Source organism: Xiphophorus couchianus, chromosome 7 (assembly GCF_001444195.1).
Source record: "Xiphophorus couchianus chromosome 7, X_couchianus-1.0, whole genome shotgun sequence".
NCBI classification, from domain to species: Eukaryota; Metazoa; Chordata; class Actinopteri; order Cyprinodontiformes; family Poeciliidae; genus Xiphophorus; species Xiphophorus couchianus.
The window spans coordinates 13,117,570-13,136,516 of record NC_040234.1 but is presented as its reverse complement, the minus strand read 5'-3'; the positions used below and the strand labels follow the sequence as shown (position 1 = coordinate 13,136,516).

Sequence of the window (18,947 nt, the reverse complement as noted above, 5' to 3'; positions counted from 1 at the left end):
AATTAATAACCAGATAATCAACAAGCTATTCTATAAATAGGCCCAGATTATTGTTGAGAAATGATCTAGGCCTTCAACAGTTCAAAATGGTCCACGAAAGGTTTGTTTTTTTTCACTGTCTGAAGCAATCTTCACTAACAGCGATACAAAAATGACTAGTAATGATGGGATACGGAAGCATCTTTTTTTAAAATGTACAAAAGTTCAAGCTGTGGCAATAGCAGTGGGGAAATAATGCTGAATTACATCATATACTCTTGTGTGGACAATTTATCCCTCATGGGCAACAAAGATACAAAAACTGCATTGCTGTTCTGCTGAAAAATTGATTTATTCTTCTCTTTTTAATATTTTCTTCCTCTGCTCTTCTGACTAGTTAGAGTTTAAATCTGTCGCCCCAAAAAGACTGCAGTGACAATTTCATATTGCTCAGTGGAATTAGAAAATCAGCAGGGGACATTTAACCAGGAATGGTAACTCCATTATGGTCTGCATAAAATGAGCAGCACAGGAGAAAGGAGGATCCTTCTTTGATTTTTATTTTTTTATATATTTTTTTGCAAAGGTCCAGCCTTAAATCAGTTGCTAGACCTGTCAGAGCAATAAAAATAACCTGTGCACCAGAACCAACGTTTCCCTACATATAACAGCATGTAACTGTTGCAAACACATAGCAATGAGGGAAAAAAGAGATGAAACAGAAGCAGAAACATGAGAATGGAGACTTTGCTTTTGAAGTTGTTGAATGATAGGACATAGAGCCTTGCTCATCTGTTGCATCTGAAAGCAGAAAAGCCTAAAAGTGAAAATAAGAAGCATTTTGGTAGAACAGCAGAAGTTTTCCAAAAGAGAATTATTTTAGTAAACACCTTTCGGAAGAAGGAAGCACTGAGCCATAAAGTTGTAATTAGCAACAACAGCAGCTCAAACTTTTCTATTTTTTTACTAAATATAATTTATATTGTCATTGGCTCCATGTAGCTTGTATTTACTTATTTTAATATCCTTTGCTTTGTTGGATTTTTTGAAGAAATAAAACTTATAAAAAAAGGGGCGTGCTGTGGTGGCGCAGGGGGTTAGCACGCCCCACGTTTGGAGGCCTTAGTCCTCAACGCGGACGTTGCGGGTTCGACTCCCGGTCCCGACGACCTTTACCGCATGTCTTCCCCCCTCTCCTCACCCTCCTTCCTGTCTGCCTACTGTACAAAAAATATGAGCCACTAGTGCCGCAAAAATGCTTCGGAGAAAAAAATGGAAAAAAAAAAAAAAACTTATATAAAAAATTTAAAAGATAATCATATATTATGTTTAATTTTTACAGTTTTAAGAAAGTATAAGTCCTTCCTTACATTACAAAAACAAATCTATTGACCAAACAAAAACAGTAATACATGTTTGTAATATAAAAACTGTTGACCTCTTTTACATTTTCTCAATTAGAAGTAATCGAGACTCATATTTTTTTCAGTCTTGTTGATATTAGAAAGGAGCGGCTGGGTCTCCTTCCTAATATCATGGAGGACTTGATTGAAAGACTTTAACATGTAACTAACACCCAGATAAACCGTATAAGTAGGCTCGTACGGGTGCTATGTTCATGTTTCTGTGCAAAACTTGACATTTTCATGTAACATGTTGAACTTTGGGTTGAACTTTGGCTGCTGCAGTTGATTGTTGCAAGTTTCAAATGTATAGCTTGTTACAACCACATCACACATTCCTGCGTTTGGGTATAAAACCCACCTCACTCAAACAAAAGCACCTGTGGTGAGTCAGGAGTTGGAATTGTAAGCTTGGCAAGCGGTGATCGATATCATTTCTCTGATTTGCATGCGTGACTCATTTGCAGTGTGGACACAGAGTGCAACGGGTCTCCTTTGCGCTGTCTGCTGGCGGCAGTATCGTGCAGGACGACCGTTTCAGAATCACTGCAGAAGATACTGACAGCCGTGCACTCGCTTAGGTCAAAACCGAGCTGCAGCAGAACAATCAATGCCTCACCTTTGTACAAAACAACGGTTGCTCCGTTTTCAACATGTAACATTGCCTAATGTGCTGTAACATTGCTTAATGCATTTTAATTAAATTTGAATTGTTGAACAGTGAATCTTTTCCCTACACTTGGTCGTGCCCTCGGTGTCTCTTCGTAACGCCCACTTCATTACAATTTTTCAAAATTTGTCAGAGACTGTCATGTCTCAAAGCAAAACATCTTTTTTCTTAAATTAAAAATAGCATGTCAAAAGTTAGCTACAACCGTGTCAGTAATCATTGATGAAATCTTTAGCAGAATTATAGCAGTGAAAATAATCTTGTAATTGCTGTCAGTTTTTTGCATGTTTACTTTGGTATTTTAATGATTTATCTTTGGTGATGAGATACAAGTCTTTGATGTCTTCCTTGCCATCAACTTAATCTTTAGCTTCCTCCAGAGATCCAAGTCAGGATTCTGGATGAGATGCTCCAAACAGTTAATAATGCATTAAAGTTAATAATAATGTCAGAAAAATAAAAATCCAATTTGTAAAGTTTAAAAATTGCATTGAACTTAACTGCCAGGTATATGACTAATAATTAACACATATATTTTTATTAGAATTATTATGTTTTATTATCACTCTTACATTAGTAGTTTTTTATTACTAGTTTGTTTTTTCATTTAAAGGTTTAGTGTTCTCACCCTGGAGAAAAGGAACTTGATAAACTGTGCGTAAGACATGACTAACCTTTCCCTTAACCTCGAACATGTTTTTGCAGGTGGTGTTTTTATCTTCTTTAGGAGATCTTCCTGAGATACTCCTTAGTTGTAAAACTGTGTGTAGAATTTAGTGTCTGTGTTCCCCCTCCCTGTTATCAGGATAGCCCTCCCCGCTGTCAAGATCCCTCTCCCACATTCCATTCACTCCCTTCCCTGCTAATAAAAGACGAGCTCTGCACCAGGATGGCAGAACGCACGGAGATCGGCTGGTAGAAGTTGACTTTCTGTGCCTTCCCTCTTGCAAGAGTTGGTTGGAAAACTAAGTAACGTTGTCTGTGGTTCTTTTTATGTAGGTAGAGAAAATACCTATCAATATTTTACAAACAAAATCGGTATTTTGATTACATGTTTAATAAATCATACATGCAGTAAATTACTTTAGTATTTTATTGCACTTTTGAAATGTGTTTTTTAAATAACTAATGGAAAGTACAACAAATCCATTGATGATTTATTTATCTAATAATTTGTGGCACTTCTGAATCGTTGTACATTAATTATTTAGAATATTATTTAGAGTATATAGATAATGCAGATTGATTTTCATTTCTATGCAGTTTTTTCTACTGAAATTTAAAGTCAGGACATGTTCTACCTTGATAAATATAAACCTTATAGGTATTAAAATTTCCTCTTCATCAAAAACTTAAACAGTTTTTTAGATACACTTGCATGCATAAAGATTCTGAAGTGGCCTTTGCTTTTCTTTTTAACCTTTGCATTTGTTGAAATTGATCTCCAAATTCTTACAGTGCTATTATGTATTGTTGCTGTTTGCCAAAGCATAAAGACCACAGACCAGAATAAGCAACAGTGTCAGCTGTATAGTGTGAAGTTAAAACATAATCCCACATAACTAAGTTAAGTGAACATTCAGACAAATACTTGTGTGCAAATGGTGAAAGTTTATTTAATTCACTGTGGATTTGAAAATTATTTGATAAGTGCACACAAAGAAATATTTGTGGTCAAAGCAATTGATGGGAAAGAAAGAACCTTAACTTAGATCATCATCAATTACTCCAGCAGAAGCAAAGGCTCCACACCCACGATTCTAGAAAGGTAGCGTGAAAGATGAACCGTAAGCCTTGAAGGAAGGAACGTCTTCCTCATATGGATGGGGACAATGAAGAGAGAGAAATACTTTGTGTGTGTGTGTGTGTGTGTGTGTGTGTGTGTGTGTGTGTGTGTGTGTGTGTGTGTGTGTGTGTGTGCGTGCGTGCGTGCGTGCGTGTGTGTGTGTGTGTGTGTGTTGGTGGGGCGTGTGTGGGTGTGTGTGTGTAAGTGCGATGTGGTTTCTCCAAGCTGACACTGATGGGAGAGGATGTGAAAGCAAGAGAGGAACACTCACTGATGGAGGGAAGAAGGAGATCAACATGTTGAGACGGAGCCCTGGAGACACAGCCACCAGAGAAGCAGAGAATTATGGGAGTGCAAATTAAATTACACCGGAAGGGACATTCAGGTCTGGACCTGCAGGAAACACTGCGTAAGGGGATCTTTGTGTGTGTGTGTGGGGATGTGCATGCGTGTGTGATGTTCCTTCACATGTAAAGGTACATTAGGAAGATTTTATGTTAATGCATTTCAAACTCAATGGACAAACCTGAATAAAGAGAGATCAAAATTAATCTATTTTTATGTTTTAAATATCAAAAAGAAATTTAAAAGGTGTGAAAAAGACAAGAGTAGATTGAAATCCAGCTGTTCTATTGACAAAAGTCAAGAAACACAGAAGACTGATGAGGGTTATCACTGTGGAGAAGTTTAAAGTAAGCTCAGGACATTTCATGGAGCAGTGTTTAGTCCATCATCCAAAAAAACAAAAGAGTCTGGCAAAACGAAAGATCAACCAAGACATGACCATTCACCTGAACTAACAGGCCTGGAAGGGAGAACAATAATTAGACAAGAAAAACAGGATTCCTCTACTCTGACGAAACAGCAGATATACACAACTCGTGAAAAATCCATTAGGGAATTGTGGTCATTACAGATTAACTGGATTTTATTGGGAGAACTGCAAGAAGAAAACTATTGTTCAACACAAGTCAAAGTTCAGTTTTCCATTTGACATAAACAACGAGGGGGACACCACAAACATGCAGAAGAAGGTACTGTTGTGATATTAAGCCAACATTTGACTTTTTGACCACATGTAGTGGCTGGAGGTACAGAACTGCTTAGATCTAAGGAAAGTTAAATCTTTGAATGGCCCAGCCAAAGTTCAAACACACAACCAAATGGGGTTGCAAATGTGTAAAATGAATACATTTTCAATTTATATGTAGAGTGCACCTATTAAGACAAATAGAAAAAAGTTTCATGCAAAAAAAATACTTCCAAGTATTTTTTTTTTTAAACTTAAACTTTAAAACAGGTCGATTTGACCTGCAACATAAGAGGAGGGTTAAATAATTCAACTATACTTAAAAATAATTGAGAAGAAAAACAGTTATTTAGAACAAAAAATGATGAAAAAACATAACTATTTCTGCTATTTAGATTTTTTTTATTTGTTTTTCTGTTGCTATTTTGCAACACAGTAGCTAAAAATACAGTACTATACATACAGTAAGTAGCTTTAAAATTGGGCTTTTAAGGTGAGTCATTTAATAGAGCAGAGATAAATAAGTTTATAAGTTCATCCTATTCCTGTTTAAAAAAATCTACAGTATGTGAACGAGGTGTAATATTAAAATTCATAATGTTTTAAATAAAATAAATAAATAAATATTGTAATGATGATACAAATTTGATTAAGCCACTTTCTCCTGAGTATTTTCTTACATCAAAATGACCCAACCAATTGTTTTTAGCTTTAGTTGCACTAAAAATATTCATCAGGTATAGACATCATCGCAGCTGAAGTGCATTTAACAAGTCAGATTGGATAATAGTCTTTGAATTGACTCTTAATTACAGCATCCCAACATATTTTGTATCCAACTCGTTCTTTGCAATTGTTGCACACATTGCGATTGCAGCTGCAATTTGACATATTGTGGCGCTCTAGTGACAAAGTAAAAAGGGCCAAACACAATGCCACACTTTTCAGATTTTTATTCGCAAAAGAAATTTGAAAACATTTAAGGCCTACCTTCCACTTCACGCATTGTTCTGTATAGGTATGTCACTTAAAAGTCCTACATTAAAGTTGATGTTGGTAATGTCACAAAACCTGAAAAATAATCCAAGAAGAATGAATACTTTTGTAAGACAATGGAAAACGCTTTCATACACAAGTGCTGAAGGCTCCAGGGACCATGCAATGTGGCACAGATGACAGGCTGTCTGGCCAGCAGTAATATGAAGATCTGTGTGTGCTGCACACTTCAAAGCTGGTCACTGGTTGGATATTTGTGACCTCGGGGTGCCTACTGCAGAAAGAGAGGCCAGCAGCCTCAGGAGGAAGCAGCTCAGCAAACAGCCACAAGCAACCGGTCAGTGGACAAATTGACAGCAAAGTTTGTGCACACTTCAAGTTATAACTCTTGACTTGTGAAGGATCTTGAAAAGATAACATTGGCCCTGGGAGATTTTAGTGGTTTTATAAGGTCCTTTGGCTTTAAGTCCTTTTGGTATTGCTACATTTGTTGCTACGTTGTAAATAATAGAGATAGTTATGAAATGTGTTTCAGTTTATCCCTTTTTTCAAATACTAATTTCCCAGTATCAATCATCACCAGTCTTTCTAAAATTCCAAGCTGTCATTCTTCCATCTCAGCTTTCTAAACGGCTTGTGGTCCCCTGAGCAACAGACTAATTACTTCAAAGCTTATTCTTAAGACACACACTCCAGTATGCAATCTTTCTCTCAGAGCTATTAATTCAAAATTTATAGTTTTATTCCTACTTTCAGAGACTCAGTTGTTCATATTCACAAAAGTATAAAACCTTGGATCAGTTGCAATGATCAAAAGTGTCATCAAGGAAAAATGCGCCAGGAACTTGTAGCTAGAACTGAAATTTTAAAAATACAGATTTAATTTTACCTATAGCATCTGGAATTGAATGGGTACATAACTAAAGTCTTTGTTTAGTAAATCCAAAATTACTCATAAATATTAGAGTCAAGAAACTTCATCTTTTCAACCAAGGTAGGGATTTATTTTTCAATAAAAATGTTCATTATTCTATTATTTTAATTTGTATTTGTGCATACTTTATTGTTCTGCTTGGACTTCATTATGGAACAAGATTTGGAACTGAAAGATTTACAGTCACCACCTATACATGAGAGTTGAAATTGTTCACATATGGATGTGTTTAATCACATGAACACTCTTGCCAAAGAATAAACATCCCTGGAAATTATTCACTTTTTTATTTATAACTATGAGCTTAACTTTTTCTAGAACACGCATTAGGTCTCCATATCCCACTGAGAAACTACAAAATGAATTATCTAAAAACAGAGTATAGCACAACTGCAATAGTAGAAAGTTACTACAATTTGCATAAATGGGAAAACTGAAAAATAAGATTTTTTTATAATTTCAAGAAGCCTACAGTCACTGTGGCTCAGCTGTAAAGATCTACTGCTCAGGTGGAAGAACGTTTCAACAGGACAATTATTAGTCATGCAACCTTTTGTTGAAGGAAAGTCACTAGAAGTGCGCAACAAATATTTAAAACGAAGGTGCTGTGACCAAATGAAACCAAAATGTATTTTTTGCCAACATGTAAATGGCTATAAGTGGTGAAAATTGTGTCTACAATTTGGGTTGATTGATTAAGTTAAACACAGATAAATCCAGGAAGAAAACTAGTTAGAGGCAACAAAATATTTGAGATTATGGAGGAGGTTAATGTTCCACTAGGACAACAACCCTAAACACACCATCAGAGCTGCATCGCACTAGTTTAGCTTAAAGGACATACATGTGTTAAAATGGACCAGTCAAAGTCTAGGCCTTAATCTAATTGAGAATTTGTGGAAAGACCTGAAAATTGAATTTCACAGTTTAACTGAGCTTGAGTTATTGTACAAAATAGAACGGGGGGAAAAATATCTAGATGTGCAAAACTAGCAGAGAGATAATCCAGAACACTTGAATATTTAGCTGCAGTAAACAGAGGTCCAACAGAGTATTCAATCAAAATGGGCTGAACAGAAATGCATAACACACTTTTCAAAATGTTCAATATCTACATCATGTGTACTATCTTTTCCACTTCAGAATTATCCGCTAAATTTTATTGATCCATCTCCTAAAAGTCAATGAAGATGTACTGAAGCAAACAGCACTGAAGCAGAACCTTTCAAACACTCAGTAGATTTATTTTCTACAGGTATCTTTGATCTTCTGAAGGTAGCAGATATAAAAAAAATTACAAGTGATGCTTCTCTCGTTAAGATATTAAATAACAAAATGGCAATTAAAAAGTTTCCAATATTAAGAATTAGGAAAGCATTAGACATAAAACGAGTAGTCATTGCATTTCTAATAGGTTTGTAATTAAGAAGCAGCCTTGTCAATGTTTCATGTTTACAAATTAAGACTCAAGCCAAATTTAAAACTGTTTTAACTAAACAAAACTCACCATCAATGAGAAAATATTTTATTCCTTGAAATGTTCTGATAATTTTTTTTTTATTATAATAAAAATAAAGTGCAATGCTAAAGCAATTTCAACTTTTTCTCATTTCACTCCATTAAATTCACAAACTTTATATTATGCTTTAATGGCATTTAATGTATGAGCCAACACAAAGTAGTGCACAATGGTAAAATGGAAGAAAACTTATTTAGAGTTTTTCCTGTTTCTTTTACAAATAATAAAAAAGCTGAATTGCTCTGTATTCAGCTCCATTTATCTTACCATCAATCTAAAAACCATCGCTGTCCCAGCCCCCAAAAAAGCATCATAAAATGATGCTGCCACCACAGTGGGAATTATGTCGCTGGGTCATGTACAATGTTATTTTTCTATCACACATATCGTATATGTAAACCAAAGAGTTACATATTAACCTCACCTGACCAGATCACATTCTTCAACCTGATCATTTTGTCCCCTAGCATGTTGAAAATTAGAGTTCAAGATTGTAAAAGGATAAAATGTAGAAAAGTTTATCTGAAACAAATATTTTAGGCACATTCCTCTGTTGGTCCCAAATGCTGCATTTCAAGCTGAATTTTTTCATACATCAACTATGCTTCTGAGCAGTTAAACACAAATGCTAGTGTTGCCTGAACATAAAACTTTCTTTTCACCCTATTGCTTTTTGAGTCAGTTTATGTTGCTAAAAAACTTTATATTGCATCACCTCTTGCATCATAACAGTGACAATACATGAATACAGCATACAAATGTGTCTTTTGCTCTTTAATTTCCTTTAGGTCTTACAAACTTCTCAACAATGTTTCATATGCGAATAACCTATTTACCACGGAGAGAAGGTTTTAGAAAAAAAAGTTACAGAGGATATGAGAGTGAAAACCCATAACTGCTCCTTCAAGCAGCTCCTCGTGTCTATGTATTGTCCAACAGAATGGTCTTTGAAGAAGCAATAGCTTTCTGGAGGAGGCCAGCAGGCCTGGGGAGTCAGACTCCCACAAAGGTCACATGTACACTGAAACAGATTAACAATTCAGACTGAAATAAAGGGGCCAAAAGACTAATGTAGCTCAGCCTGAGTCTTATTGCATTAACAAAAGATGCCGTGCAAAAGCAGGCTGCTTATTAGATGGCATAGTACAAATTTGTATTTATAGATATGATAGAATATAGACTAATGGAAATAATTTGCATTTAAAACTGCATGTACACATGAGAAAACAAGCATGTTTACATGCTATGGTTCAAAATAAGCTAAGAAAACTCTTCTGTAGCAACCTCATTTATTTGTTAAAACATATCTAACTCAGATTGTTAACATTCAGACTTTCCATTTGAACTCCAAAACATTTTTTAAGTTTTAAATCGTTTAAGCTTTTTGCTACAAAATGCAAGGTTGTTTCTTAGCTGAATTTCTCTCCAACCCAAACTGTTCAACATAAGAAATGGGCATACACAGTACAATATAGCATATAACTGTAAGCCTATCTAAGCACTTAATGCAGTCTAATGATGCACATCATTATGTTGCACCGTTAGGCTGGGTGGCTTTTTAGCTCTACCAGAAAACATATCTTCATTTGAATTCTTTGTTTACAATTTAAATACCAGTTATTGCAAAACGTATGTATTAAAGATGCCCTCTAGACATCCGTTGATTATTGAAAAATATTTATATGTTTAACACTTTTACCCATTTAATCAAATAGCTACTAACAACCTGGATTTTTGTGACCAAAAGCAAATACAGCAATCTTGTTAGGTGAAACGAAAATGACACATAGAAATTAGTGAACTGCTCTGGTAATGAGCCCACTTTACTTTGATACCCCTAAATAATTCTAGTGCAACCAATTGCCTTCAAAACACACATAATCTAATAAATAGATTCTTGCTGAGTAATTAAATCTAGCGGTTCTGTGAAATGGCACAGAGGTTTGTTAGATAATATTAGTGAACAAACAACAACAAGATTAAGAAACACAGCAAATAGGCCACTAATAAAGTGGTGAAGAAGTTAAAAGCAGGAGTTAGGTTATAAGACAAAAACCCAAGTCACAGATCACTGGCCGATTCACTGTCTTAAAATGGAATAATATGTTGAAACTGCAAACCTTCCAAGTCATAGTTTTCCATCTAAGCAAAGTGATCCATGGTAAATTCTGCAGAGATCCACAACTGAGGCAAAATAATCTGTTGACAGGATCATTATAAGCTGTGCTCTCTCCATAAATCTGGCCTTCATGGGAGAGTGGCAATAAGAAAGTCACTGTTTCATCACCATAAGATGATGTTTGCAGTTTGCCAAAAGTGATAGAAGACACAGAAAACACGTGGATGTAGGTCAGATGAGCCAATATGTCAATATGAATGCATGTGTGGCAGAAAATTGAAACTCCACATCCCCTCGTACACCACACCCTCGCCATGAAACATGGGTATGCAACATGTAGAATGGTTGCCTTATGTTAGCAGGGACAGGGGAGCAGTTCAAAGCTGGTGGGAAGATTGAAAAAGTTAAATATGGAGCAATAACGGAAGGCAACCTGTATGAGGCTGCAAAAGCAATGAGAATGATATTCAACAGGCTCAACAGGACAGTGACTCTAAAGATGCAGACCTAGAATGAAATTATTTAAATCAAAGCTAATTTGTGTGTGAGTGTAGGTCCAGTCAAAATTCTGTGTCGAATCATGTTGTGTTTGTTCTGAGATTTCCTATCTGAAAATGCATTCAGATTGCTCTACGAAAAAATAAAACAATAAAATAAAACTGTTGAGTGTCAGTTTGTGTTGTTTTGTTATAAGACACCAATAAAACAGACTGAAATTTTAGGTTCTAAGGTGTCAAAGTGGTTGACAAATAGAGAATATACTCAATTTGTACAATATTTTTTGCAAGGCAGTGAATCCAGTCCGGGGTAATTAAACAAAAACAAAAACACGTGAAATCTTATGGAGAACTCTTCTAAAGTTATTTCAATATGTTACGCGTTGTTACATACATCAGTGTTATCTACATTGCTGTCAAACTACCTGCTATATATCCACGGTTTGAAATAAAGACTTTTCCTTCTGAAACCCCTTTGCAGCATTTTGCTTCAGCACCATGGACAGTTACAACAGGACTGATAAAACAAAGGCAAGTCTCTGCAACCAGCTCAAAACAAACAAAAATAGTCTCAACTGTTATTCAGCTGATGCACCTCGTTTCTCCTCGACAGCAGGCAGACTGAGCTCAAACATCAAACGTGACACAAAATGCGGGCTCCATCTTTATCATCTGATGTCTGCTGTTAATTGCAAAAGCAAGCATGGTGTATGACTGCAATGACTGTACTGCTGCTGCTGGAACAACAGGTAAACTGGGGGAAGTGCAAATCCTGGATTAGATGCAGAAATCACAGAAGTGCTATTAGAAATATTAAAACGGTGCCCCCTGTCTCTCTCTCTCTCTCTCTGCTTATCTGGTTAAGGTGTGACTGAATCTGAGTCCACATGCCAGACATTAACATGTCAGGTATGCTACACAAACGGCCAACAGTTTTATTAAATAAATATACATATAAATAATACCAAAATATAAACGAAACATAAAAAACACATAAAAGAAGATTTACAGCCTTAGATGCTTACTTCCTCCAGTATCTTCCAGTATGTGCAGAATGTGCTGCAGCCATGCAGTCTGATGACCTATAGGTATCTTGAACTTTTGAGCATTAATGCACACATGACAAATATGCCAAGCGGTTACCATGACGACAGTGGCCTCCCTATCCCATTTTTCTTCTTAAGTGCACGTGCGGGGTGTGCGTGCGTCCTACCTTGCACTCATCCATGCATGTCCTGACTGAGTACGCGTCCGTCTCGTACTTCTGAACCAGCAGCTCAAACTCCCTGTAGTTCTCCTCCGCCTGCCGATCCAGACGCTGATAAGCCCGGACACACTCCGCGCACCCCAGCAGATCCACCCCCATGGCCGTATCCAGGGAGCAATTCAAAACGTCCGGACTCGTAAACCCGTAAAACAAATCCAAAAGTGAGTAGGAATTACAAAAAGAAAGGTACAAATCGCTCAGATTCACGTACGCCGACTGTGTCCCCTCTTCTTCTTCGCCAGAGAGGCCCAGGCACACTGTCAGAGCGTCCGTGAAAGTGAAGCAGTCTCTGGACAAGCTGTCCGGGTGACAGGTGTCCATCCGCCACAGAGGTTTGGTAGAATTCCCTATAAAAATAACATCTTGCTCTCTGGCGAGGCGGCGGGGGTCGGGTGATTTTGGGACGTGTTGTTGTTGGGGGGAGTTTGGCTTCTTCTCGCCCGCGTCCGAGATAGCGTGCCCCTCGTCCGACCGCTTGTCGCGGGTCCGCGTCAGCTTGGCCTCAGCGCAGAACCACAGGTGATCAGAGAGCAGGACGGTGATGAAGAGCAGAGAGGCCAGCGACTGTCGCCATCTCTGGGCCCGCTCCGGCTCCGTGAATGGCTTCTCGTTCTCTCGGGGTGCAGACCAGTATTTTAAGCATTCGTTATGCTGCCGACGCATCCAAACACCCCTGGTCATATTTTAGGAGAGTGCTGCCCTGGGCCGACTCCACCGCGGGGGCTCCTCTGCCACAATACTCATTGACTTGTCGGGCGACGGGCTCCGGTTGGTTCTCCTCTGCAGCGGTAGGAGGGGGGGTTCCGAGCCTCCGCCGGTCCAGGGCGCTCCTGCTATCGCGCCCCGCAGCAAGTCGGTGCTATTCCGAACCAATTAGCGTGCCCGCACAGATTAAGCTTCGCGCTGCCGCATCCCGGTTCTCCATGGCTCTCCGGGGGGGAACGGCGTCCTTTTTGACCGCATACCCCCACCTCTTCCCTGACGTCCCCTCTCCGGGCTTGTTCGCTTGTCAGGGGGGCGCGCAAGGGAGACCAGCTGTTGCGAGCCTCTCGGTGCTGATGCTGCGCGTCTGCCACCGCTCGATCCGCAGATTCACTTAAAGGAGAGCCAGCAGCCCCCTCGACGCAGGTAGATGGGTTTCTCGGAAAGCCTCGAATCGGTTCTCCCGGTGGCCACTGTCATCTTGGACCTCGGTTAAGTTGCCGCCATGTTCGTCTTGAAACACTTTTTCGAAGAGCTGAGTCTGTTTGCGTCATCTCCATCGTTGTGATAGCTCCATCGTTGCGCAGTGGCGGAGCAGCTTATTACCTGTATGCGCACCACACAAACGCAGAGGCTAAGGGAGAGACCGCAGACACCGAAAGGTGGTAAACGCTGTTTTTTGGCAACACGCTGTTATATTTAGATTGATATTTCAATATTTTGACATGGCAAGACACACTTATGACGAGATCTTGCTCTTTGGTGCAGGGTACACGCAAATCCATTCATAACACTGCAGTTAAAAGATTACTTTTTTCACATATCGCAGACACACTGGGACATCAGGTACTTTGGGGAAGCATGAGTAAAAATATTTCGTCCTTGACTGGAAAAGTATATGTCAAACTCAGGGTGTCAATACATTGGCCTTGGAAACATATCAGATAAGTGGCGCCACCGTGGAAGGACAAGGAGGGCGGGTGGGTGGTGGTGGGGGGCATATGGTGCCTGGCCAAAGAGTCCTTTATAATGTGCACACTTATTTAATTTTATTTTTTAAATATGAATTTACAACTGTAGAGAAATGTGCTCAAATTATTATTATTTTTTGCTTTTTTTAAAACTTTCAACTTTAGTTAATAACTAACAAAATTATTTTAAAGTTTTTTAATTTCAATCAAGAGGCAAATCTCACATAGAAGACTAAAGCAGAGGGGAGAATTTCAAATAATTTATTTGTTTATTTTTGATAAATATGTGTTATTCATACTACTAAAAAAGGCTTAAAGTTCTGTGTTATGGCCAATATAATAAGGAGGACTACCATTAAGAGCTTCAGGAGCTACAGCACACAGATATATCCAGGACAAAGGCTTCGTTTGTTGCAAATTGTCATTTGTCTTTGGAGTTGTGTTACGCAAGTCAAAAGACGACATCAGAAGCACCCTACCTGGGGATAATGAGAGAACGGACTGGAATTTGGCTCAAATGTCCAAAAACCTCTTTTTAGTGAAAAGTCACATTTCCATTTCATTTGAAAATCAAGGTCCCGTTGTCTGGAAGAAGAGTAAGAAGAAGCACAGAATCCAAAATACGCAAGTTCCTGTTTCAGCTTTTCACAGTTAGTGAGGCCAGACAAAGAAAGAATGAGAAAAAGTTTAAGGAAAATGTGGCAGGGCCTTTAAGAGCTGCTATAGCAGTATGCATCTTATTTTTTATACTACTGATCACTGTCAGTTCTTGATTGCAGGTTTGGCAAAAGAGAAAAGAGTTTTGCTTCATGTCATTGAGCTGATCTGAGTAGACAACATAAATATCAGATGATATTTATGAAAAGTTGTTGGAGGCAGCTCTACATACAGGTATAATTGTGTGACGAACAGATGAACGGATGGTTACGACTTTTGTAAAACAGGACAGAGAATAAATTTAGGCTATAAATGCTTTTCCATTCTCCAATTTATTTTTTTCACTATACTTCCACACTTTCAAAAAACTGACTCCTGAGTCCTTCAGCTTGCATGGGAACCATCTGGTGGAGTCCAACATCACTTCAAAGAATCTTAGTTTAGCCAAATATGACTCACAAACCTATTTAAAAAATAATAACTGTACTTGACAAACTTTCAGCACCACTGATATCTCACCTACTACTGCGGAAGCTGGGGGTTGACCCTGCTGTCTCTAAAAAAATGCAGCTGGATTTTCATAGTATTTTGCTATATTTTATCCAGCTATATGTTATTTCCCTGAGAATCCGTACATGAAGGAGAGAGGTTGGGGGGTTTGTCTTCCTTCAGTGGCACACAGTCCATCAAGGGCAACATTGACCAACAATAAAGACATTGACAATATAGAGAAGATTTAGCCTACCATTTGTGTCTTTGGACTGTACGACGAAAACAAGGAAGAGGAGGAGTAGTCAGGGAAAACAATGCATGCTCATGGAGGAAATGCAAACTCCATGCAGAAATACGGCAGCATGGATTTGAACCTGATATGTTTTGTTTTTTTTGCTTCAAGGCAACAGCTTGTGTTGTATTATATTCAAACCAGCTAAAGTTTCTGAAAGAGATCATGTCCGCAACCAAAATGTTACAAAGAGGTTCAGCTTGATTGATGTTTTGTGCTTATGGATGTTTACCTGTAGGGTTCAGAACTGAAAATAAAGATGCTGCTTTGGACAGCTAAGAATGCTCCAATGCTCATTCAGCACTCTTTCTCGCACATATTATGTCACTGCAGAATGCTGTGATTATTTCTCATAGGAATTGATGTCCTACTTTGACAGAAATGGTCTATTTTTCCTTTAACTGCACAGTTGCACAGCTAATACTTTGTATTTGACCCTGAATGTGACTTTTTTTGTGTGCTGGTATTCAGATGTGTGGATCAGAGGATTTGTCTCACAATTCTATGTTGGGAAATATAGAGATTGACTGGATTATCATAAAATAATTTCCATATCTTTTGACTTATATCAGATCCTGACAGTGGCAGCCGTGCACAACATATGGAGAGTTGTCAGCTTCACACATACACACGCTCGTTCAGTGTTTTCTACCTGTTATGTGTGTGTGAGGGAAACACAAGTTGTGCAACAACAAGAAAGAGAGAGCAAGCAGAGAGACGGAAAGGGGTAGAGGAAGGGGCGGGGGGTTGCATCTGTGAGATGAATGCAGATAGCGAGCCCTTAAATCTCGAGCCATCACAAGAACAGTAGGGGCTGGCAGACATGACTCATCCACTATCCATGCAATGTGTGTGTTTTCTCTGATGCAGCATGTGTAGAATTGATTATCCTGTCATTTGTAGTGCTACACCTATTGTTACATAAAACGATCATTTGCACAGTTTAGTATCCTTTTTTGTAAGCAATGTTTGCATTTGTTTTTACAGAATTGTGTGATTTGTAAACAAAAAAGCACCTTTATAAGTCAGACATGGATTATGAGTTTGTATAACTGTCACTAAAATCAGAAATGATCAAATAAACAGCTTGAGCGTTTTAGTACCCACTTAGATATTTTTTTGATGTAGTTGAAACAATAAAACGTACACAATCTCTCTTGATTTTGCAATTCAAACATAAGTTGAAACTGATACAGTACTGGTGCTTCAGCAAAAAAAGACATTTGCATTTCCTTGAGACTTTTAAACACTTTGATCTTTTCTTTCTTTCATTTTACTACATTCCCAAAAGCTTTCCAGCTTGGGGGATAGCGTAGAGATGTCTGCGAGCCTGGACTCAGTAGTTTTACACAGAAATAGAGCAAGAAAAAGGAAAAATCATCTTAGTCTCAACATGTTCACTTCGCAAATTATTCACCTACCTACTAAAATTGTCATGAAAAAGGAAAATCAATGTCATGTTTTTCTTCTCAATGTTCCCTATCCTTATATTTGTCATGGGGCTGTAGAGCTATGAGTAAATAAATAGATTAGTAAATAAATGAATAATTCTTATTGTTCTCAATGTTTTTTTCACTTTCAACACATTTTTATGATTATACCTTTCTGATGTTTAGCCCATATTTTTGGTTGTTTGTAGCCAAAATCAGAAATGGAATATAAATTTGACTAATTGAACATCCGTTACAAATCATTACATTTTCTCAACGTTGCCCATTCCTTTCCTACTGCCACCATCTGAAACAGTCTTTCTCAAATCTCATTGACCCTGATTTGACTGTTTTTTTCTCTTCTAATTAAAAACTTCAGGCCATCTTTCTTTTTCCTCCCTCACTCTCTCCTTGTTTGGCCTTCATCAGTCTGGCATCGAAGAGGAGGAGAAAAAAAGACAGCCACATCACTCTCTGATTGGCTGGAGGAGACACACACCCTCAGCCCAGGCTCATTGCCCTGCCTTGGATGTTGCAAACTGGCAATAAAAGTCTGGAATAAGATCCACTGAAGAATATTGGTCTTATGCTGATTTAATTATTTTGATCATCATGTAAGCCTTAAACCCTCTCACGGTGATCACGCAAGTATTTTATTATTATTATTTTTATCAAGTTTTGTCATTTAAAGCTGAACATGTCACCATTATGTCGACAGCAATCCAAGATGGATCCAGTGTACCTCACTTGCTCCTCTCCTGGTTCTCTAGTTTTGACCAAATATGTGGATGTTTGTTCTTATATTACTGCCTCTAGCTGATTTTTCTCCTTTTTGAGCTGTCTATAATTTCAATCATGTGGAATTTCAGTCAAGATTTAGATGCAATTTTGCACATGAAGCTCCCCGCTCCCTTTGTGCTGCCTCTCCTCAGATGAGGGGGTTTTAATCTCTCTCTGATCAATTAGCAGACCGGATTGCCATTAAAATAATAATAATAAAAAAAGCTCTAAAATCTTTGAGTGGTTCATTATCACAGATTTCCGTTCCCATCCAGATATTGAATTCCTGGCTTATCAAATATTCCCACTCTTCTTTCTGGATATCTGTATTCATCCAGACTGCAGCTTCAAAGAAAATACATGTCAGAAAGGTAATACAGCTTTCACACTTATAAGCTGTATAAGGAAACCTACAGAATACAAATACCAGGTCGAAAGTATTTTGTGTGGAAACATATTTCAACACTATGAGTTTATTATTAATATTTTAAGTTAGGTAATAGATTGAGGGCAATAGAAAGGACAAATAGATAAAGTTTGGCTCAAAGACTTCAACTGGTGTAATTTGACTGAAGATTAGGAATCTATGTAGGTCCTGATGGATCTCCTACTCTGTGTTCTATGAATTGCCGCTGTAAACCAAATGTGAGAGGGGAATATTGTAAATATTTATTAGTTTTTCTGCAGAATGATCCCCACACACAAAAAACTCCTGTTCGTCCTTGTAAAACTATTAAGTTGATGCCTTTATGTTATTTATTTATTTATTTATTTATTTATTTATTTATATCTTGTTTTTTATCTACTCCTACCTACACCTCACTTTCTGATTTTTGATTGGATTATTATTCTATAATTATTTTTGTAATTCTTTCAGATCGGGCATAATAAAGTACCTTCAGAAACTATTTCTGCGTTACTCCACATTGCTTTTTCATGTTACTATTTCTCCATTATGTTTTTGTTTATGTCACAGCAGTTTACAAAGGCGTTTTTGTTTTTTTGGAAAGTTTGCTAGAATTGAAATTTATAATTTTTTTTACTGCATAGAAGGTGTCACCCATCTGGGATTGTGTAACTTTTCAACCCATTTCATATATCAGCTCCTTTTTGATAGCATATTTTATGTTATGCTGTTATCTCTGTGTTCATATAATAGGCATACGACATAAAAACACTTTACGTTTGGGTGAAATTTCAAATCATTCTTTACCAGGCTTCCATAAATTTCAGCTATCTTGCTAAGTTACCTTAAGTTTATATGTAAATAAATGTGCAGAAATAAAATGACATGAAGATAGCTATAATACGTTTAGCATCCTTTAACTCAGGCAAATATAATTTAACAACAAGGAACACCTTAAAGAACATTTTTACCATTCTCAGAAGCTTTCACAATGAAGCAAAGCAGATTTGTTTGGTA

At 37.6% G+C, this 18,947-nt stretch overlaps 1 protein-coding gene across 1 annotated transcript in view; it reads right to left on the bottom strand.

Moving 5' to 3' along the window:
• The window catches only part of nalf1b (NALCN channel auxiliary factor 1b), a 94,219-nt gene extending 80,341 nt beyond the window's left edge, over positions 1–13,878 (bottom strand). Inside the window, exon 1 of the mRNA XM_028024309.1 lies at positions 12,147–13,878. Coding sequence (XP_027880110.1) covers positions 12,147–12,881 — 735 coding nt within the window. The 5' untranslated portion in view covers positions 12,882–13,878. The remainder of the gene's footprint in view (positions 1–12,146) is intronic.
• Between the last annotated feature and the right edge of the window lie 5,069 nt (positions 13,879–18,947).